We start from the raw sequence: 25,739 nt of genomic DNA on the forward strand, positions 1-25,739 counted from the left end.
CAATCCCAGTTTTTCTCTAGATGGAATTTACCGTACCAGTCAAAAGTTTGGACATATTTTCTTATTTAATTCAATGAGAACTAATGTCCAGTGTTTGACTGGTATTGTACATAACCAACTAAACTAATATCTGTCTAAATACATCCATGATATAATACAATTTATAAGACAAAATCTTCTTTTATATTTTGAAAGATTTTTTCTCCCTCACCTATATTTACTTATTTGTTCCAAAATGTTATTCTATGAAATATACTTACTTTAACTTTTAGAATGAATAACTAGAATATGTGGTATAGTAAATATACTTGGTCTGTTGCGTTTTTATCAATAGAAATGGTGAAAACAGAAGGGAAATGCACGTGAATGGACTGTGAGAGGTGACCAATAGGAAGCGGACAGGAAGTGTGTGTCTGTCTGAACGCTGTTGCAGAATGTTCGGAAAACTTTTCATCTCGCTGTTTCTCCTCTTTATTTTCCACAATGACCCCGCTGACACACAGAAGAAAAAAGAGGTAACATGCCTTCAACACCTTACAGCGGAGAAAGTTGACGCACTTTGGGTGAAATCGTCCCAAAGTTGTCTGCCAGTTATCGATCGCCCGTGCCGATTGTGGAGCTAAGCTAACAGCTAACGTTGACGTGCGGGTTTCGCCGTTATCGCACTAGTTGAGCAAACGGTTGGTTCGTTTCCTCGGCTGTGATAGCGGAGTCGTGCCGGTGGTTGTGGACGAGTTGGGGTGCGTGGGGCCTCTTTCCAAACACACGTCGTGCCTCCACGTTAGCCAACAGCCGATTATCGGGGCTGAAACCGGGCAGGAAGTAAAGACCGCTCCCACTAGCGCGGTCTTCAATGAACACCACTTCCATTCCTTTCCCCGCACGGTCTCTCCCTGCCCGCGGCACCGCGGGAAAGTGTCCGATATGCCGTTGGGAATCGGGGCTACGGTTACAGTTGCTACGGTCCCCCGATCACTGCGGTCAACTCAGCAGGCTCTTGAATGTTAGTGCACCTATATGCTAACCTTTACGGTATTAAACATGTAACCGGAATAAAAGCTATTTAATAAAACGTCCGGGCAATGACTGAAGTAATGTGTGTACAGAACCTATGTGACTTGTACCACATACAAAAAATGTATATGCATAATACTCTAAATTTATAATATATATATATATATAAAGTAAAAGTCGTAAGTTTGAAAAGATAATTTCTCAATGTTTGAGCTGCAATAAGACTACTACGATGCAGAAAATGAAATATTTTTTATATTTCTATTATTTTCGAATATTCTGTATGCAAACCAGCTTGCCTTAAAATGCTACCGTGGGAATGAGGGAACTATCTTTTATTGAATAGGACTTTTGTCGATGTGATTTAGTACAAAGTAGTGTATGAGGTCGTAACAATGGCTACGAGCCTCCATGCCCTGTCTCCTGTGCTGTCCTCTAACAGCAGATGTTTGTGTCTTGTGTAGACTCTGATGTCAGAGAAGGTGACTCAGATGATGGAGTGGACCTCCAAGCGCTCAGTAATCAGGATGAATGGAGATAAGTTTCGTCGCTTTGTGAAGGCTCCTCCCAGGAACTACTCCGTGGTCATCATGTTTACGGCGCTGCAGCCACAGAGACAGTGTGGGGTCTGCAAGTAAGCAGCACGATCAATAGGCTTTGCTATTTAAAAAAATTTTTTGGTGTCAATTGAAATGCATCTTTTCATTTCAGACAAGCTGATGAGGAGTTCCAGGTGCTGGCTAACTCCTGGCGTTATTCCTCTGCCTTCACTAACAAAGTCTTCTTTGCAACTGTTGATTTTGATGAAGGATCAGACGTCTTTCAGATGGTGAGACATCTTCCTTTACGCCAAGAGTGATGCTTTTTAGTTTTTTAACAGTTTGCCATCCACCCATTAACACCAAAAACCTAGAAGCGTGTGCCAAGGAGCAGAGTCTTACCAGACATCGTATGGAGCCAAATCCAGATCAAAGGTTTTGTTCATTTGAAAAACAAATGGGAACCTGAAAGTTTAAGTTTTGCTGTTGAACATTGAAAAATACAACAATGTTTTGAAAATAAAAATAAGTGGACGAAAAATATTTTCGGGATGAATATTGTTTTGGCTCTATATTTTTTTTTAATAAAATATATTTTTTCAATCTTCACTTATATTTCTTTTTTGATATTCACTGTATTATATTTTTCGGTTGCAGATTTTATATTTTTAGATACAAATCGTATATTTTCAGATTCAAAACTTTTATTTTGACTTTCAGATCTTTTTTTCGCGTTCGAATCTTTTCTTTTTTCTGATTCAGACTTTGACTGCGTAGGGGGCGGGGCATCAACTGGGAGGGGCGTGTCATCACTGAAAGTTTTGAATCAGGTTCACATTTGTTTTTCAAATGAGCAAAACTTTTGACCTGGATTTGGCTCCATAACATTGAAGCCACTGTCGTCACTGATCGGCAGACCAACTCTTCACAATAGCCGAGCTGGTCGGCACAGTGAGCCGACGCAGTGTTTGACTGCAGACCTCCAATCCTCTGCGGCACTGTGCGGACTTGGCTTTGGAAGCAGTGTGGAAAGGAAGCTACAGAGGTGCCAGTTCTCCTTCTGGGCACTGAAAAAGAGCCCTTGAGCAAGGCACCGAACTCCCAACTGGCCATTGCACCACCCCTTACGTATCAAAGTGCATATCTATGAGTTCTGTGTTTTTACTGTATTTTCTGTGTATGTGTTGCAGCTTAGCATGAATTCTGCTCCGACATTCCTCCACTTCCCAGCCAAAGGGAAACCTCGCAAGACTGACACCTATGAGCTGCAGGTCAGAGGCTTTGCAGCAGAGCAGCTGGCTAGATGGGTGGCAGACAGGACTGATGTACAGGTAATTATGGGATCCATTGTTGTGTTTGCTCTGAGGAAATATTCCAATAACATTGGCTCTGAATTGAACAATCCCAATCAGCACTAAAATGATAGTCATGTTTGTCTGTTTTTCAGATCCGTATCATTCGTCCTCCCAACTACGCAGGGCCTCTTCTGCTGGGCTTCCTCTTGGCTGTGATTGGAGGCCTGGCATATTTGCGAAGACACAATCTGGAGTTTCTGTTCAACAAGAACGTCTGGGCGTTCTCTGCACTGGTAACAACAGCCGTCACACATCAGTTCTGTATGATCACATGGAGGTTATTGCCGAGCTAGCAATTATTGCCGACCCTTTTAAAGGGTGAGAAGTAGATGTTGGCCTCGAGCCAAAGTTTCTGATCCAGAGAGGCAGAGGTTCAGGTCCCCCTTTTGCTGTGGGAAAAGAACGGATGGTTGGAGAGATGCAGCGTTTTCCGTGTCTTGGTCACACTGATTAACGTGGACAATAATCCTCGCTTGAAGGAGGAACAGAATTTCTGTACTGCTGGTACAGGAAGGAGTAAGTCACTTTATTCACAAGGTGTGGTCATCATCAATAACGGTCGCTATTTTCTACAATGAATAAAAGATACTTTGAGATATTTGAAGTTGGTTATCTTTTGACCATAACAACCTTTCCTTTTGTGTGTGGTCTATTTTCGCGTGAATACATGATAAAAAATACTGTGATCTACCATGAAAGTGCCAGAATCATACAAAATACTGTGATATGGATTTTGAGCCATATAGCCCAGCCCTACCTTGATGGTTATGATGGCTTTCTATGTTTCAGTGCTTTGTCCTCATCATGACCTCAGGCCAGATGTGGAACCACATTAGAGGACCACCGTATGCACACAAGAACCCCAGCACCGGTCAAGTGGTAAGACAGAAACACACTATCCCTAATGTATCCCTTGTGTGTGAACGAACATCAGAATAGCATTTGACTGTGTGCGTGTGTGTGTTTTTTAGAGCTACATCCACGGCAGCAGTCAGGCGCAGTTTGTGGCTGAGACGCACATCGTCCTCCTCTTCAGTATCCTTACATGCTAAACTTATCCCTGGACGATCAGAGCCAGGCTCTCGGTTCTGACCCTCCAGCTGTGTTCTATTGTTTGTTGTAAAACCCTCACCACTGTAGGTCTACACAATTGGCTCCTCGTTTGTTGTAGCTTTTGAATTTCAGTGGCTTGAGTAGACTAACGTCTACATCAAATCCAATCGTTGAAAGCCTTGACCCTCCTGTCAGATGCTGCTGTTACCATGGGAATGGTGCTGTTGTGTGAGGCCGCTACCTCTGATATTGACATTGGAAAGAGGAAGAGTATGTCCAATCACACACACACATACTGATTCTTCCTATTTTCCATGGCTATTCTACATCAATATTTGAATATCCAAATGTTGACTGGCAGCGTTAGGGGGACGAGTTTGGTTTTGGTAGTGACTTCTGACAGTTTAACACTAATGTTGAAATCTAACAATTTGCTCATGACCTTCCTGAATAGATAAGCAATGCATGCATTCCTCGACACAAGCATAGACATGTGTGTGTGTGTGTGTGTGTGTGTTTCAGTAATGTGTGTAGCAGGTATTGGTCTGGTGATGCTGTTCTTTAGCTGGCTCCTGTCCGTCTTCAGAGCAAAGTACCATGGATACCCATACAGGTAGAGACACGATGTTGGTTGACCTGCTATTGGCTGAGGTGTTTCCTTGTCTCTCGTATGCTTAACGTCTTCTTGTCTCTGCTGCAGCTTCCTGATGAGTTAATGCAAACTGGCACCCTCCAACAAAAAGTATGAACAGGAAACTCCTCAAACTGCTGTCAACCAGCAGGGTGCTGCCCACGGCAACGCTACTTTTCCCTTTGCTTTGTCTTCAAATGTGTGCGTGCACACACACACACACACACACACACACACACACACACACACACACACACACACATTGTGCCTTCCTTTACAAAGACTCAACCTTTGCCATCACCAGTGTGCATTCTAACCTGCCCTACGCCAAAAGGTGTTTTCTAAGTTCAAACTGGAATAGTTTTCTAGTGCAACTGCTACTGGACATACATTTCTGTAACCTTCTGTTTTAAACCGGCCATGTGCTCTGTTCTGATGTTTGTGTGTGGCTGAAACGACATATGATAATTAAGTGGAAGCAGTTATTTCATCCAGGGTTTCATTGTGGTAACATCTTATACGGGTCTTGTAATATCCTATCCAAGTTTGGGGGAAAAGAACAACACCGGTTGTTCCAGGAGAGAATGTTTGATGTGAGATGATATTTGTAATATTAAAGTGCCTTAACTTCCTCATGGTGGGATCTCTTTCTTGCATTGTTTGGCTGCACATAAAAGCAATGTTATATAATATATTATGATATAAAGAAATATGTATAGATTGTGGCCAAGTTGAACAGTATATTGGACACTCAAATGTTCGGAACTATTGGACCTTCGAGTGCAGCTTTAGTGTTCTGCCTCTAGTCGGCAGTCCAGTTCCTTGCGCCTGTTCAACAAACACACGAAGAAGAACCAACCCGGAAACTACACCAAGATGGCGGAACATGACAACACCAACGACGTTTCAGCCGCGCAGCCTTCTAAACTCTCTGATCTGCTCGAACGTGGGTGGAAGATATTTGAGGAGGTGGACAGCACAAACGAACCGCTCGCCTCCAGCAGCATCCAGGTCCGAGTCAAACGCGGCATCGGCATGCTGGAAGAAGCGTCCTCAATGGTGGCCCTGCTCGACCTGTTCAGCCGCAACGAAGAGCTCGAGGAGATCGCCACGGCCGACCTCAAGTACCTGCTGCTGCCCGCGCTCTTAGGAGCCCTGACCATGAAGCAGACCGGCCGGGACAAACGCCTGGAGGTGGTGCGAACGGCCCGGGGACACTTCGTGGACTTCCTGAAACGATGTAAAGAGTATAACATGTGCCGCTTTGAACTGCCGCGCTTGACCAATGAAAAGGAAACTCCCGACGAGGCGTCAGAAACGGGCTCGTCTACAGCCGCGGTGCCGGTGAGCGCGTGTGCAGTTGTGTTATTCTACCATACAAATGTGTGTCACCGCGTCAGTTACGTTCACTACTAGCTGTCTCCCCGAAGACAGTCACCACCACCAGAGATCCCCCTGAAGTGAATGAATAAACAAACACCGGGAATTTATTTATTCCAATCTATAACACCCATATTTTGTTTGACTCTTAACAAAACCACCTGAAAATGTTTACATTTGTAATTTCATCATTTAAGGTAATCTGAAAGTACATTTTACATACAACTCACTTGTGTATTCTAGACATTATAAATAATATAATAGTAGAATCTAAATAATAGAAAATAATTTACACCTAAAGCCCAACAGACTGAGCAGAGCAGAAAGTAAAAAAAACTCCCAAGATATGTTGGGTGAAAACATTGGAAATGTTAACAAGTGTCTTTAATTAAATGAATCTATCAAAATGTCATACTCTGACTTGTGATGCATGCTTCATGTTTCAGCCTAAACCCTGCCCATCAGATCTGGTTTCCATGGCAGCACAGAGGCAAGCGAAGATTGAGCGGTACCGCCAGAGGAAGGAGCTTGAAGCCCGGCTGTCAGATGTGAGGAAGGCTGTGGACAGCGGACAGGCCGACGATGAAGTCAGCAGAGACTTCTACAATCTGAATGCCAGGAGATGGGTGACTGTGTGTCTGGAGGAGATAGAGAGCATTGACCAGGAGATGGAGATACTCCAGCAGATGGATGGGCTGAAGCAGGGTGCCGCCAAGCAGCCAGCCCAGCCAGTCAGGCCTCCCATGAAACCCTTTATTCTCACCAAGGATGCGGTTCAGGTGAGACTTCTGATGGAAGCACTACAATGACAAAACTACCAACTAGAGCCGCCAATGGTTGCAGAAGTAGCATACAAGTAGAGAAGGATCAGTCGGCTGGTCCAATTTGTTTAAACATGTACTGGCCTAATGTTGATGAATCGCTTCATCTCTGCAGCCGTTGAGTTGAAAGACGTCACTGACTGTTAGCCAGGTTAATTGTGCGCAATGAGCAACTATCAAACCCCTCAGTGCCCATTCAAAGAACCTGAAGAGGACAGAGTGACCCAGATTACTGGAAGCTGAGAGGTGAAGCAAGTCAGGAAGCTGGTATGAGAGCCCTGCAGCAGGACCTCTGTGGATAGGGTTTCATTAAACCAGTACATCCCCATCAAACGTGGCAGGTTCCAGCCTGTGTACTGGGCCGCAGTAATGGTCGTAGTTTCAGCAACATGCTGGGCGACAAAGTGTGATCGAATGTGTTGCTTTCATCCACAGGCTCGAGTGTTCGGGGCCGGTTATCCCAGCCTCCCCACCATGACGGTGGACGACTGGTATGAACAGCACAGGCTCCGTGGAGCTATGCCGGACCAGGGGATTCCCAGGAGGGTCGATGTGGAGGAGGACACAGATGCAAAAGAGAGGGAAGAACAAGATAAAGAGAAGAATGCTGAAAATGATGATGAGGAGTCTCTGCTCAGAGCCAGAAACTGGGATGAGTGGAGGGACACTCATCGCAGAGGTTATGGAAACCGCCACAACATGGGCTAGTCTTCATTTCTGTTGTGATCAGTCCAGGAAGTGGACGGACGTTGCTCACAATTCTGATCCTTATGTTCGTTGGTATGAGAAGGTCACTAACCCAAGGACCACACCACAGTATTGCCAAAACAACCCGATGAGTTTATTGACACTACAGCTGATTGCGTGCTGTTCCTCTAAGTCATTTACCAGTTTGGGTTCAACAGTCCTTCGTTGTATCATTTTTTCAGTGAGTCTTAATAGAAATATATGGCAGGATGGGTGGAAGCCAGTGTTTCTGCTGTGTTGTGTGTTTTCCCCTTACACTGTCATCGGGAAATAAAGAGACTGAACAAACCATGTGCTAAGTAAATTCTGTATTCAGAAACTGATCAAAATCCATGTGTATTGTTCTTATTAGCTTACAGTAACATGCCCTCTTCATGGGGTCTAGGGTTCGCTTTTCACCCCCATGTTTATTTGACACATTTTATTTAGTAAGAACTAATATAAAATATTTAGTATTTTTACAATTGCTGAGTTTGTTTTTACATAATTGCTAGGTATGTATTCACACAAGGTTTTAGATCTGTGAGGAACTTTAAAATGGCTCATTGGATACTGATGCTGAGACCCGCCAACCAAACAATTGGCCATTTCTACGTAGTCCTTGTAAATGTTTGGCTTCCTCAGCAACCAGCTCATCCCACACGGACCTGGATCCGCTGCCCTGGTCTCTGTCCGCCAAACGCACGGTTTATTTTACGGTTTGGAAAGTGTTTTGTTTTTAAATGTAACTAGACTACATTGAGCCCTGAGAGGTTCACAGCAAGTTCATCACGACGTCTTTTTACACATAACCACATGGCAAACCATCTAACGGTGAAGGGACAGACAGTTCTAGCGTTCGGATGTTAGAACAACGCCCATTAATTAACTAGAACAGGAACAAAATGATAGGAAAGTATTACAGGTGTTGGCGTTACCGGGTTCTGTTAAATCCATTTACATATACAGAGTACTTGTGTAACCGGAAGTCGCGGCGCACGTGTCTGGGTGCGTACGTGCAGCTTGACACGCGCTTGTCGTCCAAGTCGTTCGTCCTCTGAGGACCAGAGGCAGCGAGCTGTTGGAGGTGCGAAGACGTCGAGCAGGAGAACGCGTCCGTGTAGCGCGTGAGGTAACGCCGACGCCCCGCGTCCGTCCGACCCGCGCACTGCCCGCGCGGCCGTAGCTGTTCGGCGTGAAAGCGCCGAGGATCGCGGCTAGTTCCGTTAGCTCTGTTAGCCGAGTTCCACTTGGGACGCGGACAAGTCATTGGTTCATCTCAAGGTGCCTTGGTGTTCCTGCACTCCTCATGAAGAGCAGCCATGCGACTATAGCGCTTAAAAGCACCTGCGCGTTGTTACTTTGAATTCGAGGCCGTAGTTAATGATTGACATTGGTCCATTATGTAACTTCATGTAACGTTAGTTGGATCAGCTTTCAAAGTAGCATCTTACATCATTCACCATTTAACGTTAATGTTCGTTCCGTTAGAAGCTACCACAACAATAAAGTCCGGTCCGGACGAATATCACTAGATTCCATCCATGAAGGAGTTATGTTCGCGCTATTAAATGTGCTTTATATTATGAGAAAGCAAAGTACAGCAAAGTCTTTACGTCATCTCATATTTGGGCAAAAATGTAAAAGCCATGGTTTAAAAATGCAATGTATGTCGCTTTGGTTAAAAAGCGTCGGTTAAATGACCTGTAATGTAATGTAATGTTTAGCACATTTGAAATGTGGTAACTTTGAAGTTCTCGTTCTACCTCATGTCTGCAAACAGAAAGACGACGAGGTCCGTTTCATTCCTCCTGAAACATTTACCATCAATCATTTTAATTAATAACATAGAAGTAATCGGAACTAATTTGTTTATTGAAAATAAATGCTTTATAACTAATAAATGGCAAATCTTCCAAACACTAAAAGGACTTTAACACCTCATGTCATTATTCCCCCAAAGTGATGTTTTCAAAATGATTTTGAAGTGGAGCGACGTGGTCACATTTACAAATGAAATCTACTCTTCTGATTCATAATTGAGCTTGTATGCACGTGAATCTGAAACCTGTTTGTTTCAGATTTCTCACTAGGCAGACTGAACACACAGAGCTGACACAGCAGGTTCCGAGCGTTCACTCCATGTAAACCACTTGTATGTGGCCCCTAGCGTTGACCCGATCACTCTCCCCAAGGACAAAGATGGGTGGATTCTGGTCTGTTGGGGGTAACAGCTGGGGCTGCAGTGAGTTCACAGCATTTGTCTGTGTGGTAAATTCAAATCAGCACTGTTTGTTAACGACTGATTCTCTGGTTGTGTATACAGGTTGTGTGTACGTTATAAAGTAGGGTATGATTGTTATTTCAGGTTCAAGGTTAACTTCTTATCATTGCGCAACACATTGTTCCAGGAAAGGCAGCGATTGTTATCTTTTAGATTCAGAAGGAATCCAATACAGCACAGGCATCCTCTAGGCAGATAACATGGCCAGCGCCTCCACAGGAAAGACTTCATGTCAGGGTAACCGTGCTCTGCTTGAGACCAACAACTGTGACGAAAGTACCATGAGCCACTTTTCTTCAGGTGTTGTGCACACAAGGACGCACCAGAGTCTGACTTCTTTCTGCTACACCGCATGGCAGATAACACACGCTGTCTGTTGCTCTGCAGATGCTAGGTCCTGGCCCATGGGGGTGAGCCGACTGGATGTATTTTACAGAAGGCTGCTCCTCTCCAAACTCTTCATTGGGGGATGGGGGAAGCCTGAGGACCTCAAGAGGTACGGACCAAAACCAGAACACTATACAGCTAGAGATACCAGGAGTACGGAGGCTTGTCAGCACATACAGCTTCTTGGAGGATCTCCCAGTGCGGCGTGGGAAGCTGGGAGATGTAGTCCCACCGGCATGTCCCTGGTCTAGTATAATGCGCTACATGCCCCAATTACCCGCTGTAATCAATTGTGTTTGCTTATACAATGACAGAAAATAGTCATATATCACTTCCATGAGGTTGTTCTCGGGCAATTTCATTTTTCAGCGTGAAATGAGTTCGCTTTGTGATAATGTACATTGATGTAGATTTGAGGTCCGACCAGTTCAATGCTGTTGTGGAATCTGTGATGGAACTGATGAACTGATATGTTCTCCCTTCCTGGTCTTTTACAGAATCTTTGAGTTCCGCAAGATCATTGGAAACCGAGAGAAGTGCAAGGCTCTTTTGCCAGAAGACTATCCAGTTTACATAAACAAGGTACTCCATGTGTTCTATCCTCATTGCTCACTAGTGTAGCTACCTTTGTATTCTCACAGAAGTGTGTGTGCGTGCGTGCGTGTGTGTGTCCAGACCGAGGAGCATGTTGACTGTCACATCCACGATGGGTTCTTCTTCTCTCCTCTGGAGCACTTGGTTCCTGGAATCCTGCCTCCAGAGTCTGTCAAAGCCAGGTACAGAACATGATGTCATCCTCTGCTCGCCAGCCGTCCCAAACCTTTTTTGCCTCACGGACCGATTTCATGGTGGACAATATTTTGCGATCCGGTCTTGAAGGTGTGGCAGATAAACACGACAAAATAACAATAAATAATACTAAAATAAAAATCCGAGGAGCGTGGGGGTGTGTCCATCGGGGCGGAAGCGCCGTGCGCAGCGAGGGGCGGACAATTGTAAACGGGAGAAGAAAGGTTCTACTAGAGACACGTACCGCGATCGGCCTGTCAGCGAAGCCGCTGTTTTTCTTCTCATCTAGGGCTGCAACTAGCTTTACATCTGACAAATATATAGGCTCTTGTAAATAAAGGGCACAAAAAGATGCATCATTTTTATTGAAAGGGACCTCAGCTGTATGAATAATGAGTATTTATTTTTTTTTAAATAAGAAAAATACAAATCCGATACCGTAACAGGATTTGATAGAACGCATTATCTACACTAGTGGTCCCCAAACACCGTACCAGTCCGCACAGAGAAAAAATATACTCATCATCTGCGTATTGAGAGCCGTAATAATCGCGCTACACAACCAACCGATATTGTTTAATTAATATTATTATATAAATTAATCGTGGCCACAACAATCAAATTTTATCGATTTCATCGATTTGTTGTTGCAGTCCTTTGATCATCCCATCGGAGTAACGTCATCGGCACAAGCAACTTGACGACGGTGTGGAAGATCTTAAGAGCAAGTTGGTCAGAGGGACCTCAGCACAGAGTCTCTGCACAGTCTTACTTCGAAGTGAGCAGATAACGTTAACATCAACAGGACTTCTTCAAAAGTCCTCAGGAAAAATGTAGCTTTAGGAAAACTGGTGCTAACACCAGCTCTAAGCAGCTTATTTTCCAAAGTAAGTGTCTAAATGTGCATTCTGTGCTGGCGTCCAAGTGAGTCTTCACTGTGTGTGTGTGTGTGTGTGTGTGTGTGTGTGTGTTTCAGGTTCCAATTCATAGTTCCCAAGAGGTGGCAGAAGAACAGACCAGTATGCATCCACTTGGCAGGGACCGGAGACCATGTAAGACTGAACCTTTTACCACCAGCATGTACCAAGAACACAATGATACAAGCCATACCACCAATACTGCTTCTGCAGTTAACCTTCTGATATTGCTTTTATTTCTATTGTTGATGTTCCTTCCTATTCACATTTTTTTGTATGAATAATGACTTTGATATGAACTAATATTCACTTACATTGGTCTTCTTTTGCCACTGGAAACAGTTTGACAGATCATTGAACTTGAACTTTATCTTCTCTCTCTGTGCTCTCTGACGCGTAAGCATTATTGCTGTGTGTGTGTGTGTGTGTGTGTGTGTGTAGTTTTTCTGGCGTCGGCGGACCCTGATGGCCAGGCCCATGGTCAAAGAGGCAGGAATGGCTTCGCTGCTTCTGGAGAACCCGTATTATATCCTTCTTTTGTCTTTTTCACACCTGCTTGATACCTGCCCGGCTAATGTTCACCTCAAAAGTAGCTGTTCCTGCAGTGTAAATGCTAAATCTGACCAGTCAAAACGCAAACACTTGGTGTCACCATTCACACACTCATACACGGTGCCACCTGCCCATCAGTAACTAGCATTCACACCATTGACACACTGTAGTCCCAGCTACAGGAGCAGTGTTGGGGTTGGGTGTCTTGCCCAAGGACATCGACGTGTGGGTAAGCAGGTCCTGGGGTCAAACTGCCAATCTGATTGGAGGACTACTTGCCCACAGTAGCCCGGTGTGTGAATGAATACATGTTGGATAGTCCCGATGGGCAGGTGTCGGTGGGTATGGTCGCTCAGAGTGGTTGTAGACTAGAAAAGCAAATCACCATCCATGATTATGGAACACAATAATGAGGAGTAAGTATATGAATCAATGTGTAATATGTTAATGTTGGTGCACCAGGCACACACATGGAACTGACTTGAGGAAAGAATTCAGAAATCAGAATTCCACCCTGTGGCCATCTTGTTGTTATATAATGTCTGCTGTCTGGAAACATGGTTTTATTCCTTGACTGACCGTTTACATGGCTATCGTAAACCCAAAGACCAACTGTAAGTTCACTTCCATGCACACACACCAATAAACTAGTCGGTTGATAAGTGTTTTGGCTTTAATTTCACACTGATGTAGATGAAAGCCAGATTTCAGTTTCATATATGAGACGTTAAATGAAAAGGCTACCTACTGCAGAATGGATATACAATGTGTTTTTTTATAGACATGAATGAAATTATAGTCTAGACTCGAGTGTATTGTGGTCTAAAAGTATGCTGTGCTCACAGAAAGCTCCTCTGCATATCAAATGAAGCGCTTCCTAAACTAGCCGCCAGCCAGCAACAACCAGATGTTTTGTTTAGGGAGAACCAGATGTTTCATTTAGGGCTATGAAGAACTGGGCTGGTTGTAGTCGGGTGAACGGACCAGGTGGGACCCGCGCTCTGTCCTCTCGAGCATGTGCACGTTTCCGTGTATAGGCGCATGTGTTCGGGCACAAATGCAGTGCGACAGAAAGGAGTTTTTGTAGAGATGGGGGGACAATTTCATTTTTTTAATTTCAGACTTTCTTGGGCATGTACTAAATACAGGACAGCCTGACAGATGTAGAATCTTTGAAAGATTCAATCCTTCCACCACTCCATTGTGCTGACCCAACCCACATTCATCTCTACCTGTGGCAGCTGCTGGCTCATCACTGAGTGTTGTGTCCACATGTGTCTATGCTGGTGCTTACAGCTGCACAGATGTTAAAGGTGCACTCCTGTAGCGAATCCACACCCCCAATTCAGGCAAACTGCTGCTGGACAAACTGCTCAGTGTATAAGACTATAGTCCATAGAAGATCGCATACTAAGATGGAAATTCATTGGACTTGTTCTTCACAGCTGGGATGAATAAGGTGTATCGTAAACCGCACCATGATTTGTATTCCAGGCGCTCATGTCTGAAGAACGTGTCCGACCTGTTTGTGATGGGAGGGGCTCTGATCCTGGAGTCTACAGTGCTCCTCCGGTGGCTGGAGAGAGAAGGTTACTGGCCTCTAGGAATGACTGGAATCTCCATGGGAGGATATGTGAGTCATCAAAACAGCACACTTTCAGAATTAGAGTCCGATCCCAAAATGTCTTGTGTGTCTTTGTGTCCAGATGGCGTCCCTAGCAGTGACCAACTGGCCGAAGCCCATCCCTCTGATTCCGTGTTTGTCCTGGTCCACAGCCTCTAGTGTCTTCACCACAGTAAGGCTCTTTCCATCTGTCAAACAGCAGCACTGCTTTGCTTTCCCTGCGCACTACAAGTGCGTATTGGTCCATGTAAGCGGGCCCTCTGGTCAGATCAGCTCTCAGATACAGCACCCGCCCTCCAGCTCAGGCGTTGCCATGCTGAGAGGATGGAAATGCTCCCTGTCTCGTATCTCTTATCTTCAGGATGGCCATGGTAAATATGAACCTCGCCTCTAAAGAATTTTGACTCGGTTCTACTGCAAACAAATTCTGAGCTTCTACTTCTTTTTTTTATTTTAGTTTAAGGAAACAGAAGTGTGGCCCCTTGGGTGTAACTGCTTTCAATCACATATTGTCCCCCTTTAGGTATGACCCTTTGTGTGTGTGTGTGTGTGTGTGTGTGTGTGTGTTTAGGGAGTGTTGAGCAAAGCAGTGAACTGGACCGAGCTGGAGAAGCAGTACGCCATTAACTCAGTCTATGAGAAGGAGATCATCAAGCTGTTGGACTACTGTGGGGTTTGTCATCCTTCTACTTTGTATTACTTCCTCATACCTAGTATTAGCCTGACCTTTTAGGGGGTGCTCGGGCGCCCCCCCCCCCCCCCCCCCCCCCAATATAATGGTAGGGTAACGACTGGGACAATGTATTGGTTACTACTAGAAGAGCTCACAAATGCTCCCAGTATTCATCTTTTCTTTGTCTCATGTCATCATGAAATGACACTGACCACATTTTATGTCTTGGGCCAAAGCCTGAGCAGCAATGAGGATTCTGTTGGAGAATTTACCAAACACATGAGGATTAATCCAAACATTGGCTGCATCCACATTCATCAGGCTGATTCCTTTAAGATGGGTCCAGACTTTCCAAAGCCTGTGGACTCTTTGGAGCATCTGTTGGGTCTGTCTGGAGATGTCAGCGCGTCAGTGGGTGAGACCTCCAAAGCAGGAGGGGAAGCTCAGGCTGGACTGGATATGTTGATTGGTGCAGGCCTTGAAGAGGGCGGGACCAGAGGCGACCAATTGTTCCACAACACTGGAATGAGGTTGGGCACTCAACCAAGGTAAGCAATTGGTTGTTTAGAATGAAAGTTGCTGGATATGTTTAAGTCATTATGTGAGGCTTAGTTTATTATTACTGATTTCCTAGAGGCCTTAATGCAAACAACACACTGCATGGGAAGAAGAGTGATTCATCCAAGTGCTATCGGCCATCGTTACATCAAGAGTCGATAAGCTTCATGAAGGCAGTAATGGACGAATGCACACACATGGCCAACTTCTCTGGTAAGTTTGAATGCAGACCGAACAATATGCAAATGTTTCTCATTGGTACCACAAATATGACACGCGAAAGCCAATATAACCAGAGGAATGTATCTCATCGCTGTTGCGGCTTTCCTCAAAGCCTCTGAAAAAACTAGTGCAAGTCTGATAATGCTGGAAGAAGCATCGGTCCTTACCCAAAACAGAAGCAGCTAGTATCTGTTTTAACGACCATACTCTACAAGCTACATATCCAAACTGATGCCATGTGAGTGAGTGGATGTCTTTGAAGGACAGGTTAGCCTGAAAAGTCTGAGCATCCAGTCGTAAAGGACCAAAGATGATCTCATCTCTGACTTTATCCAAGGACAAGTTGGTCCCAGGGGTAGAAGCCACGTACCCGAAAGGCAAGGCAAGGCCAGAGACAGTGGAACACTGGCACCTGTGTAGCTAAAGGGAAGTTGTTGACTGGTAGGGAGTCCCTGCTTTCCCTGCTCAGGAGATCAGTGATTGAGCAATACAAGTGTGAAACCATGAAGTGCTCTTGAGTAAATTCTTCCTATCTGGTAACCAGTGGAGTCAAGTCTGATGGGTTTTTGTTTTCTCACACTTGCTCAAAGCGGAGCTGAATAATGGTCCTCATTATTACGTCCAGGTGTGGTGTGTCCCAGTGGCATGTTTACAGAAATAAACTGCACGTGTCCTTCCCTTTGTCTTAGTCCCTGTAGACACCAGTCTCATCATCGGCGTACAGGCCAAAGAGGATGCCTACATCCCTCGTGCAGGCGTCCTCAGTTTGCAAGAGATCTGGCCAGGATGTGAAGTCCGATATCTGAATGGAGGACACATCAGTGCCTATCTGTTCAAACAGAATGTCTTCAGGTAAACTACCATCATGAATCACTGTAGACTAAGCAAATCAAACCCAAACTTCACCTTCACCAGCGGGCCTCACTGCACTTGGCCTTATGATTGGCAACGACTACATCCCCCAAAGCCAGATGATTCAATCATTTCAAAGGACGCCAGTCACTTTGCGCTTATTTATTTCAGTAGAACATTGTAACACACAGGCAGCCGTCCTCTCGTTTCCAGCCTCCTTCCTCTGCATATTCAAAAACGGGTCAGCTGAACAGTTTTGGATTCATTCTTTGCAGTTGTAACTATGTTGTAAATATTCCATTACTCATTGACTACCTATATAACTTGTGATGAGGACCCTCATACCCTCACAGACCAGGAACTTTCAGTAACTTTGTTAGTATCTTCCTGATGTTTTCCTACTATTTTCCACTCGTCCTTCTCTGTTAGCCATGTACGAGGAACGGGGCCCAATGTAACCATGTGGTCATATAAGTATTCTGACCATATCGCTTTAATAGTTCTCAATTAGGACCTCCTGGATTTAGAGCAGGTAGCTTGTGAAAAAGAAGACATACACCTTGTGTTTGTTATTGTTTTGTGTCATGAGGAAAACGACTCCCTTGAGGTGGTCAAATCCCCCGGCACTTTGATACGAGCCGGTCTTTGTTGTGTCACATTTTTCTTCCTCGTTGTTGTTATAAAAATGACTGTAGATCTGTTTTCTTTCCAGACGGGCCATATACGATACATTCGACCGGTTCTGCCTGAAGTATCCCAACCTGCAGTAGCCAGAGAGTCCTTACCTCCCTAGAACAACACCAGGATCCATGGCTGGACATTTCTCTCCCCAAGCCAGAGGCCCTTTCTAATTATTCATATAAAATCATTATAGAAAGTGACTAAAACCCGTTGTGTTAATATTGACACTCAGGCCTATATTTCTGCATTGGACTTTAAACCCTGTTGCAGCACATGTTCTCCTGTTTTTTACTGGACCTCTATGTTAACAATATGTGACCTGGAGAAACTCTCAAAAGGAAACACGCACAGCCTGTAATATTGTATTAAAATGAAAATTACCTACATGTACAGATAAGGAAAATACAGGACACAATGCAGCTTGTCATGACAATGATCTCTCCGACCGCGGTCAACTGATTGGTACCCAACATTTCAACCGCTCAAATTATTTTAAAGCAGTATTAATTAGATCAGAAGGACCTGTAAACGCAACTTGTCTCACCTCATAAAGCTTGTAAACTTTCTTTTTCTCTCTTTTGAAAAATATGTGTTTGTATCGGTTAGGTGGTCTTCCTTCTGTCGCTCTGCTGTTTCTGCCTGATTGAACGGTTGGTCAGAGCTTTTCAGTAATTGCAGAGAAGGTCACGACCAAACCATATGGGCATGAGTGGCAGCCTCTTGACAGGGAAAGGATGTGGAGGCTAATTACAGGTGTAATTAGGCCTTACAGAGATCTATAACCTGAATACAGAACTGTACCGTAAAGTCACTGTTCTGAGAGCAGCTGGTAGACGCTGACAGGTTGGAGGGGACCTACAGAAGCTGGTAGTTTGCGTGAGGGGGAACTATCTGTTCAATGTCAGATCTGGTTGGCCAGTTCTTTAAAGAGTCTGACCAGAGTGTACAATAAGATTAAGATTAATAAAATCGAGTCAAAGTCCTCGTGTGTGTACACCTACTTGGACAATAAATTAAATTCTCATTCTGAGTACAATCACTCACAGCTTAATAGCGGTAGCAAACAATAGTGGGTATAGTTGGTTCTGATGGAAGCCATGGGAGAAGTATAAAGCCGTTTCACCCAGGGCGGGAGTTTCTGCCCAGACAAATTTTTCCAATGTGTAAAAAAAAAGACTTTTTCCACATTCAATTAGATGGGGCCATGTAGTGCTACTAGTTTTTCTAATACATTTGAGACCTGAGAGATTTATTTTTTATTCACAGTGCTAGATGGAAGTGATGACAATATATTTTTTTGTTGTGTGGCCTCTTGGTGGTGCTGATGTCTCACTGTTACCATGAATAAATACAGTGATGCAAAAACTGTTTAAATTAGCTGCGTCACTGACATTACATGCCCTGGGGTCAGATAAACCACAAAGCAGCAGTTGGGATCTTGACATCCGCAGGTATTGTAATGAAGATGTACCTGATGCCAATGATTGTTAGGGTTAGAACCATATTTTCAATGTAGGGAGCCAGAAGATCTCACAAGCGACATCCTCTCTTGGAAAACGTCTCCGCTGCTGTGACTATGGCTTGAGAAAATGAACGAGGTGCCATGACTCCCTTAACATCCTGACACCTTTAATAATACTAATGTTCAATCAATAATGTGGTTTGCTTATTATATTTCACGATTGTAAGCACTGAGGCAAATTTGTGATTTTTGGCGATTCAAAATAGATTGAATTGAATTCACATAACAATAATTGATCTGATTACCCAGAATTATAACCGTATTGTGCAGGGTTTCCGCATAGGGTTCAAGTCCTTTACTTTGTAGCTTGTTTACGTGTGTGAAGTGGAGGCGGATATGACGTCAGCTGTTCCGTCTACACCAGCTGATCGCAGCGCAAAAGCCGATCCGTCATCAATGTTATTCTCTAATGTGGAATCCGGGAGCACAGCAGCTGTCCGCGTCCTCGCGCGCTACTGACGCTCAGCGGGAAACTGCAGCGCGTGCCGCAGACGCGCGAGCTTGACGCGGCCCGTTTGTTTTGGCTAATAGATGGGCCTTCTTGCAATGCTAAGCTAGGGAGCTAGCTGTCACTGTTTGAAGGGTTCATGGATGTAAATGACTGGTGACGGAAGTTAACGGTCAGTGAACACGCGAACGAACGACGCATGTCGGAGAAACATGTTTTCTAGTTAGCTAATAACGTTATTGTCGGTAACGGTAACGCTGGACGGGGATTGGAGGCCGTGTGACGTTAGCCTGTCGGGTTGTCACACGCTGACACACGCACGCAAACACTCACTTACACACGCATGACGGACACGTCACGGCGTGGCAGCAGCGCTCTCGTCCAGCTGTAAGATGTGGCTGAAGCTATTCTTCTTGCTCCTGTACTTCATAGTGTTGTTTATGCTAGCGAGGATTTTTGAGGCGGTAGTTTGGTATGAGACCGGTATGTTCGCCACTCAGCTGGTGGATCCAGTGACTCTGAGTTATAAGAAGCTGAAGACCATCCTGGAGGGTCGGGGCCTGGGATACTCCGGACTGGCTGAGAAGAAGGATGTCAGCGATCTGGTCGAGAAATCAGGTACGGTCTGCTTCAGTCTGATGCGAGCAAGGCCCAGAATCCGCCATACGGGTACCTGCGCTCGCGATCCATTGGTCGGGCCGAGTCCCTACGTAGAAAACCCCCATCAGATCTAAATAATACAACACGTCCATTTACACTTCCAATGTTTCTATACAATGGGCATATAAAATGGCTTTGTATAGTTATGCAGCTGGACTGTGTGAGTGGGATTAAAAGGGTGAGAATATTTGGAGGACATTGCGATATAACGTTACATCTGTAATATGTAATCATAAAATTAACATTTAACATTTCCACCTGATACTGAGTAATGGCCCAATCAATTATTGATGAAGGACTTCAATCTGTTTAGGGACAGAAACGCTTGGGGACATGTCCAACGTGTAATGTTCACCATCACCTTTCCGCGGACTGGTCACGGTGGTTAGTGTTTTGTGTCTCCAGCATCACGTGCTCTGTGGGCTTTTGACACAAACATGGAATTGCTTTCTTGGACTAGAACTGGGCTGAGTCAACTTATCAAATGTCCTGTACTAAAACACACACAAATAAATGTTGTTTCGGTTCAGCGATTGGCTCCACACTAGTTGTGATGCTATTTATTCATTCTGATATTTAACTTCAAGATCAGCAGAACCTTCAGTTCATGAATGGGATGAAAATCTTCACACATGTCTGCACATTGAAGACCACATATTCAAGTGAGCATGTGGAGGTTCAGGTTAAACTTAGTTTACATGTCTACCTGGTTTACTTTGTGTACTTGTTCAGCAATGTTCAATGAGATGAAATCAAGTAATGTAAAGATTATTATTATTTATTTTATCATTGTATTTTAAAGATTACCTACCTATTTTCACTTGGAATGAAAGAAGAAATAAATATACTAGATAACAACTGTTAAAAGAGGAAAGAGGACACGTCCTGAGACCTTTCCAAGTCATGCTTGTCTCTTGTTCCCGCCACAGGAGAGTTGACACAGGGCGAGCTGTACTCGGCCATCAAGAAAGAGACGGAGCAGACGGAGGCAGGAGATGCCAGCACAACGTACTTCAGTGGAGAAATGCACTTCTATGAATTAGTGGAGGACACTAAAGATGGGATATGGCTCGTTCAGGTAAAGGCACTTAATAAAGTTTTATTTATCTACTACATACAACAGGAATTTTGTTTAACATTACAGTCAGAATGCTGCGAGCATGTTAAACAAAAGTCATGGTAAACAAAAGACACGGTAAAAGTCTGTCTGCCACAAGTTCATCTGCTCAATTCCCAGTTTGATTCATTTACTGAATAAACAGTAGCGATTGAAGCAGTCCTGAGCTGCGAGAGTATTGATCAGCCTGATAATACAACTAAAACCACATCCTCTACCATAGCGTGTCGTGAATGGTTGTGTTTTCCGTGAATCTCCTGGAAGACATTCAATAGCAGGTCAGTGGAAATGCAGCCCAACTTGTTGCAGCATAGCAAATGGAACAAAGCAGCGTTCTGTGACGCTGTCAAGATGTGGAGGAAGTTTTGGTCCAGTATCCCAGTGGCATACATACTACATTTTTTTCCTATTTTGATGCTCTGTCTTTGGTATTGTGGTATTCTATTTACGTGCAAAGTGCATTCAAGGTTTCAAAAGCATCCATTGTTCACCCTTTTGCCCCTCAAAAACCACAACCCATTGTCCTCCAGGTCTGGCTAGTTGGTCGTCTGTGGCCAGAGATCACGACTTTTACTCACCAGTTTGTTCTAATTAATCTCTACTTGAGTGTGAGCAATTTAACTTGACTCATTCTGCTCATATTAGCTCCAAAGCAGCTAAACAAAATCGCCTAATCTCTTTCACACTACATGTCGTCATTCACCAATTCACATCCATGCCAGGTGCAAATTCCAAATCCAGAGATCAGATGGTCTTACCTACATATTGTTTCCAGATACAGACCACATGTTAATATCCGGTGTGGGGACACGGCTTCCACTATCCGTTACAGCCCACGTTCTGCCTCCCATGGGCCAAAATAACAAGGCTTTGCTGTAAAAGTTTGAAACGGGATAAAGCAAACACAAAATGGATCCATAAAAATACTATAAAGCCAAAGAAGGGTTAACAGATCTGTTGGGTATTATCTGTCTGACCATGCCATGTCCCTGTGTGTGCCTGCAGGTCATCGCCCAAGACCGGAAAGCTCTGCTCAGTCGAGCCAACTGGGGGAAGATGGTGCAGAAAGTGTCTCAGTTTGGGATCAGAACTGGAACCTTCAACTGCTCTAATGACTACAGGTTGGAAACAGGGCCTCCTTCAAGTGCACCAATACTTGTCATTTCTGATAGAGATGCCCTGTGTTTGGCGGCAATATGATTATTGCCATTAGACCTTGGGCGACTGTGGGTGAGTGGGGAGCGTGTTCGTCCCCCCCATCAGAGGGTGGGCGGTTTGATCCCTGGCCCGGCTAAGCCGCATGTCAATGTGTTCTTGGGCAAGGCACTTAACCCCACCATTGCTCCTGTATGAATGGGTGAAAGATGTTACGGCGCTTTGAGTGGTCGGAAGACAAGAAACGTGCTATACGAGTACAGTCCATTTACCTTATTAATAATGATGATCCTTTAGTCCCACACCGGGAACAGCAACAAAGTGGACAGCACAAGAATAATAAACCAGAGACATAAGTAGAAAAACACTTTCAAAACAAATATAATAAGAAGTGATTAAACCGGAAAGGCACAATAAAAAAAACAACTACAAATATCAGAAACTAAAATATGATACAAATCTGACTGACTGGTTGTTAATATTGCACACATTATTATCATTGCAGAGTGGATACAAATATGGCACAATGTTGTTGGCGGTTTGATAGACTAACATTGTTCACCATTGCCCTGAAATCAATTCAAACCATCAACCATTCTTAATGTTATCTTTTTACATGCTATTGTCCGCCATAGCGGTATCTGCTTTAAATGGTGGTATTCCTCAGAGAACCGCTATCAGTTCCAGTGTTGAAGTTAATGTAAGGAGCATGGTGTATTACTGACAAGCTGCTTCTGTGTTGGGTTCACCAGGTCATGCATCAAGCGCGGCTGGCAGCGCTCCACTCTGATCATGTCTGTTCCTCAGACGTCAGCATCAAAGGGTAAAGTCATGTTAAAAGAATACAACGGCCGACGCATCGAAACGGAGCACATCTTCCGCTGGATGACCTCACACGTGGCTCATCGAATCAAAACCCTGCGTCAATCTGAGCAGCTGGTGGAGGAATGGCGCTCCGACCCGGCCCACCCGGTGAAGATGTTTCTGTTTGCACGTCTATCCCAGCCGCCCGCCTTCTTCTCCGCGCTGTCCGTCAAGTTCACGGGCAGGATTGACTTCATCTTTGTGGATGTGCGTGGCTGGAACAACCGCAGCATCCTGTCAGAGATTGATGTGACACAGAACACCGCCTACATTCTCAAGATGCCAGAGGGCATCTATCGCTATGGCAATAGGTGATGATTGAACATGGGGAGGGAATGGGTCCTTTATTGTTACAAACATTTAGAAATACCCTTAATTCGTCTGTTTCTTCTTCCACTCCTCTCCTGTCTTTAGTACTGGGGAGTTCTTGTCACTGGCTGCCATGGATACTTTCCTGCGTTCCATCCAGCCGGAAGTCAATGATCTGTTTGTCCTCAGTCTGGTCCTGATCAACTTGCTTGCCTGGATGGACCTCTTCATCACGCAGGTCACTTCCTGTTTCCTATTCAAAACTCTTAAGTTGAAACAGCCAGGTCTGCTCATTGGTCCAATTAGTCCACAAAACCCCATCAGTAATCAATGCGTGGGGCCTTTACTATACAGATTAGTATTATAATTAGAAAGCAGATTTTAAAATATAGTAGAAGAGAGAGCGAAAACAGGTTCTGTATTTATTGTCCACTTTCACTCATGTATTCATTTCCATGAACAGGGGGCAACCGTGAAACGATTTGTGGTATTGATCCGAACTCTTGGAACCTACAACTCCATACTGCTGGTGTCCTGGCTTCCTGTTTTGGTAGGAAATCTTCTGTCCCACGCAGTTCTCTCAACTGATGTCCTCCACTCATTTTCCTTGTGTTGAACATGTAGGTGATACAATCTCCCGCCCCCTTCCTCCTCTGTTCGCCCAACTACTACCCCTCCTGAAGTTGTAAGCCTGGGGGAAACACCGCAATCTCCATCCTTTCCAATGGCTACACATCACACCGCTGATACGCATCAATATGAAAGGGTGTCATTGAATCGTTTATCCACTGCTACCTTCAACCTACGGCACTGGAAGCTGCTTAATCTAGTTTAGCGGCTGGAAGGATTATTTTTGAGAACACCACTCTGTGTGTGTCTGTGCGCGCCCTTATTTTATGCAAACAGACAATATGAAGTTAATTGTAAATGTGCAAGAGAGAACTAAATAATCAATCAATGGTCTGACTTTATTGATTATGATGTCCCTTTCCCGATTATAGATGGTCCTAATAACGTGTCTCCTGTTTAAAGCTGGCAACTTGTTAAGTGATAATAACTAATCAGTGATTGATCAATCCTCTAGGCTCTGCTTCAGCTGCCCTATCTGGAAACACTGTATGGTTACAGCCTGAAGCTGCTTCGCTATACCGACACCACTACGGTGGCCAGCCTGGTGAGAGCTGATTGGACCTTCTACTCGTCCCACCCAGCTCTCTTTCTTTCCACCTACTTGGCCCACGGCCTGCTGGTCGACTACTTTGAGAAGAAACGCCGCTGTCGCATGAGGAGCCAAGAGGACAGCACCACCAACCTGGAGTGGCTTGCCAGTCTCTGGGACTGGTACACTTCCTATCTGCTCCACCCAATCGCATCGCTGCACCATGTCCCGTCCGACCACTCCGACTGGGAGGATGACCCCAACTTCTTATTAGAGCGTTTGGCTTTCCCCGATCTCTGGCTTCGCCCCTTAATAGACATGGACTATATTGAAGCACTGCCAACCTGGAGCTTCAGGTCGGTTGCTGAGGAAACGGGAGAGGGAGCTGGTGGGGGACTGGATGAAGAGACGGATAGTTCACATTCAGACACGGAAAGCAGGGAGAAGATGCACAGCAACGCACAACTGTCCCTGAGCAACAGCATGGACGGCAGCAGTAGCTGTCAGCCTTTCTGCTGTCGCCATGGAAACAGAGGCTCGTCCTCTGCTGACAGGGCCTTGAAGGATGGCTGCCTCTGTGATTGGTCGGTGTGGCCCTGTGGCATGCTGCAGTGCTCCGAGTGCGTTGTGTGTCTGGAGAACTTTGTGAGTGAGGAGCTGCTGCTGGGTCTGCCCTGTGGCCACGCCTTCCACCAGCACTGCATCGTGGTGTGGCTGGCAGCAGGCAGACACTGCTGCCCGGTGTGCCGCTGGCCCAGCTACAAGAAGAAGCTGCAGAGAGGCGCACAGAGCCCGGCTGGAAGGCTAGTGCAGGACTGAAGGTGAATCCCCGTCCTGTTCATCGCAGCTTGAGTGGTGGTGGAGGAGCAGGAGACATTGCTAGTGGGTGTGATCGGGACTGCTGTTGCCATCAATCAGCCTGCTTCCATTATTGTCAAAAGTAGTATGGGGTGTAACTGTGCTTTTCTGTATATGGAGGGTGTGGATTCAGCTTCGTAGTGCAATAAAAACCTATTTCTGGTGTTGCCATCTTTCACCCAGAAACCACTAGAGAATTTTTTTCCACATGGTGTGATTTCAGGCCAGAAAACAAGTGTATCTGATCCAATACTTTCCAACTGTATCCATAAACTGCTCCGTATGCCCTGTATCATGCAAGCACCTCCATGCTGTATGTTTTTCTGTTGTGCTTAGAGCTGTCATATATTGGAGGAAACTGGATGTTCTTCGCTAATGAACGCTACCATTGGTCAACACAGGAAAGACGTTCAATGAATGGATGTACCTGTGTGTAATGTCACACGGAAGGTGGTCAAACAGCCCTACCTGCTGCTCCTCCTCCCCATCTTCATCTTGTTCTCACATGTGTCCCGCCCTATCACATCTCATAGGCCATGTGTCCAGTGCAATTAAAAGGGAGTACTGTGTCATTTACAACCCAATCACA

The 25,739-nt window shown here is 44.9% G+C and overlaps 4 protein-coding genes across 4 annotated transcripts; all 4 read left to right on the forward strand.

The window, feature by feature from the left end:
* Positions 1 to 332: 332 nt before the first annotated feature.
* On the forward strand, positions 333 to 5,224 carry magt1 (magnesium transporter 1). Its single transcript, XM_040174660.2, has 10 exons — positions 333 to 515; positions 1,479 to 1,648; positions 1,726 to 1,843; positions 2,744 to 2,884; positions 3,001 to 3,141; positions 3,698 to 3,787; positions 3,880 to 3,943; positions 4,157 to 4,231; positions 4,484 to 4,574; positions 4,662 to 5,224. The coding sequence occupies exons 1-10, from the start codon at positions 435 to 437 to the stop codon at positions 4,675 to 4,677; spliced, it is 987 nt and encodes a 328-aa protein (XP_040030594.2). The 5' UTR covers positions 333 to 434; the 3' UTR covers positions 4,678 to 5,224.
* A 50-nt stretch (positions 5,225 to 5,274) lies between these two features.
* igbp1 (immunoglobulin (CD79A) binding protein 1) lies at positions 5,275 to 7,828 on the forward strand. The gene is made up of 3 exons (XM_040174656.2): positions 5,275 to 5,936; positions 6,419 to 6,751; positions 7,229 to 7,828. Exons 1-3 carry the CDS (start codon positions 5,469 to 5,471, stop codon positions 7,499 to 7,501), a joined length of 1,074 nt encoding a protein of 357 aa, XP_040030590.2. The 5' UTR covers positions 5,275 to 5,468; the 3' UTR covers positions 7,502 to 7,828.
* A 650-nt stretch (positions 7,829 to 8,478) lies between these two features.
* Positions 8,479 to 18,423, forward strand: abhd18 (abhydrolase domain containing 18). Its single transcript, XM_078100965.1, has 15 exons — positions 8,479 to 8,651; positions 9,601 to 9,764; positions 10,191 to 10,299; positions 10,688 to 10,772; positions 10,866 to 10,966; positions 11,956 to 12,031; positions 12,338 to 12,422; positions 13,035 to 13,062; positions 13,943 to 14,081; positions 14,155 to 14,244; positions 14,644 to 14,745; positions 15,067 to 15,293; positions 15,380 to 15,516; positions 16,215 to 16,377; positions 17,090 to 18,423. The coding sequence occupies exons 2-15, from the start codon at positions 9,677 to 9,679 to the stop codon at positions 17,145 to 17,147; spliced, it is 1,488 nt and encodes a 495-aa protein (XP_077957091.1). The 5' UTR covers positions 8,479 to 8,651; positions 9,601 to 9,676; the 3' UTR covers positions 17,148 to 18,423.
* Positions 18,409 to 25,739, forward strand: rnf103 (ring finger protein 103). The gene is made up of 7 exons (XM_040174651.2): positions 18,409 to 19,646; positions 20,618 to 20,766; positions 21,811 to 21,926; positions 22,713 to 23,135; positions 23,239 to 23,371; positions 23,597 to 23,683; positions 24,218 to 25,739. The coding sequence occupies exons 1-7, from the start codon at positions 19,421 to 19,423 to the stop codon at positions 25,109 to 25,111; spliced, it is 2,028 nt and encodes a 675-aa protein (XP_040030585.2). The 5' UTR covers positions 18,409 to 19,420; the 3' UTR covers positions 25,112 to 25,739.

The sequence above is a fragment of the Gasterosteus aculeatus genome, chromosome 4, assembly GCF_964276395.1.
Source record: "Gasterosteus aculeatus chromosome 4, fGasAcu3.hap1.1, whole genome shotgun sequence".
In the NCBI taxonomy this organism is placed as follows: Eukaryota; Metazoa; Chordata; class Actinopteri; order Perciformes; family Gasterosteidae; genus Gasterosteus; species Gasterosteus aculeatus.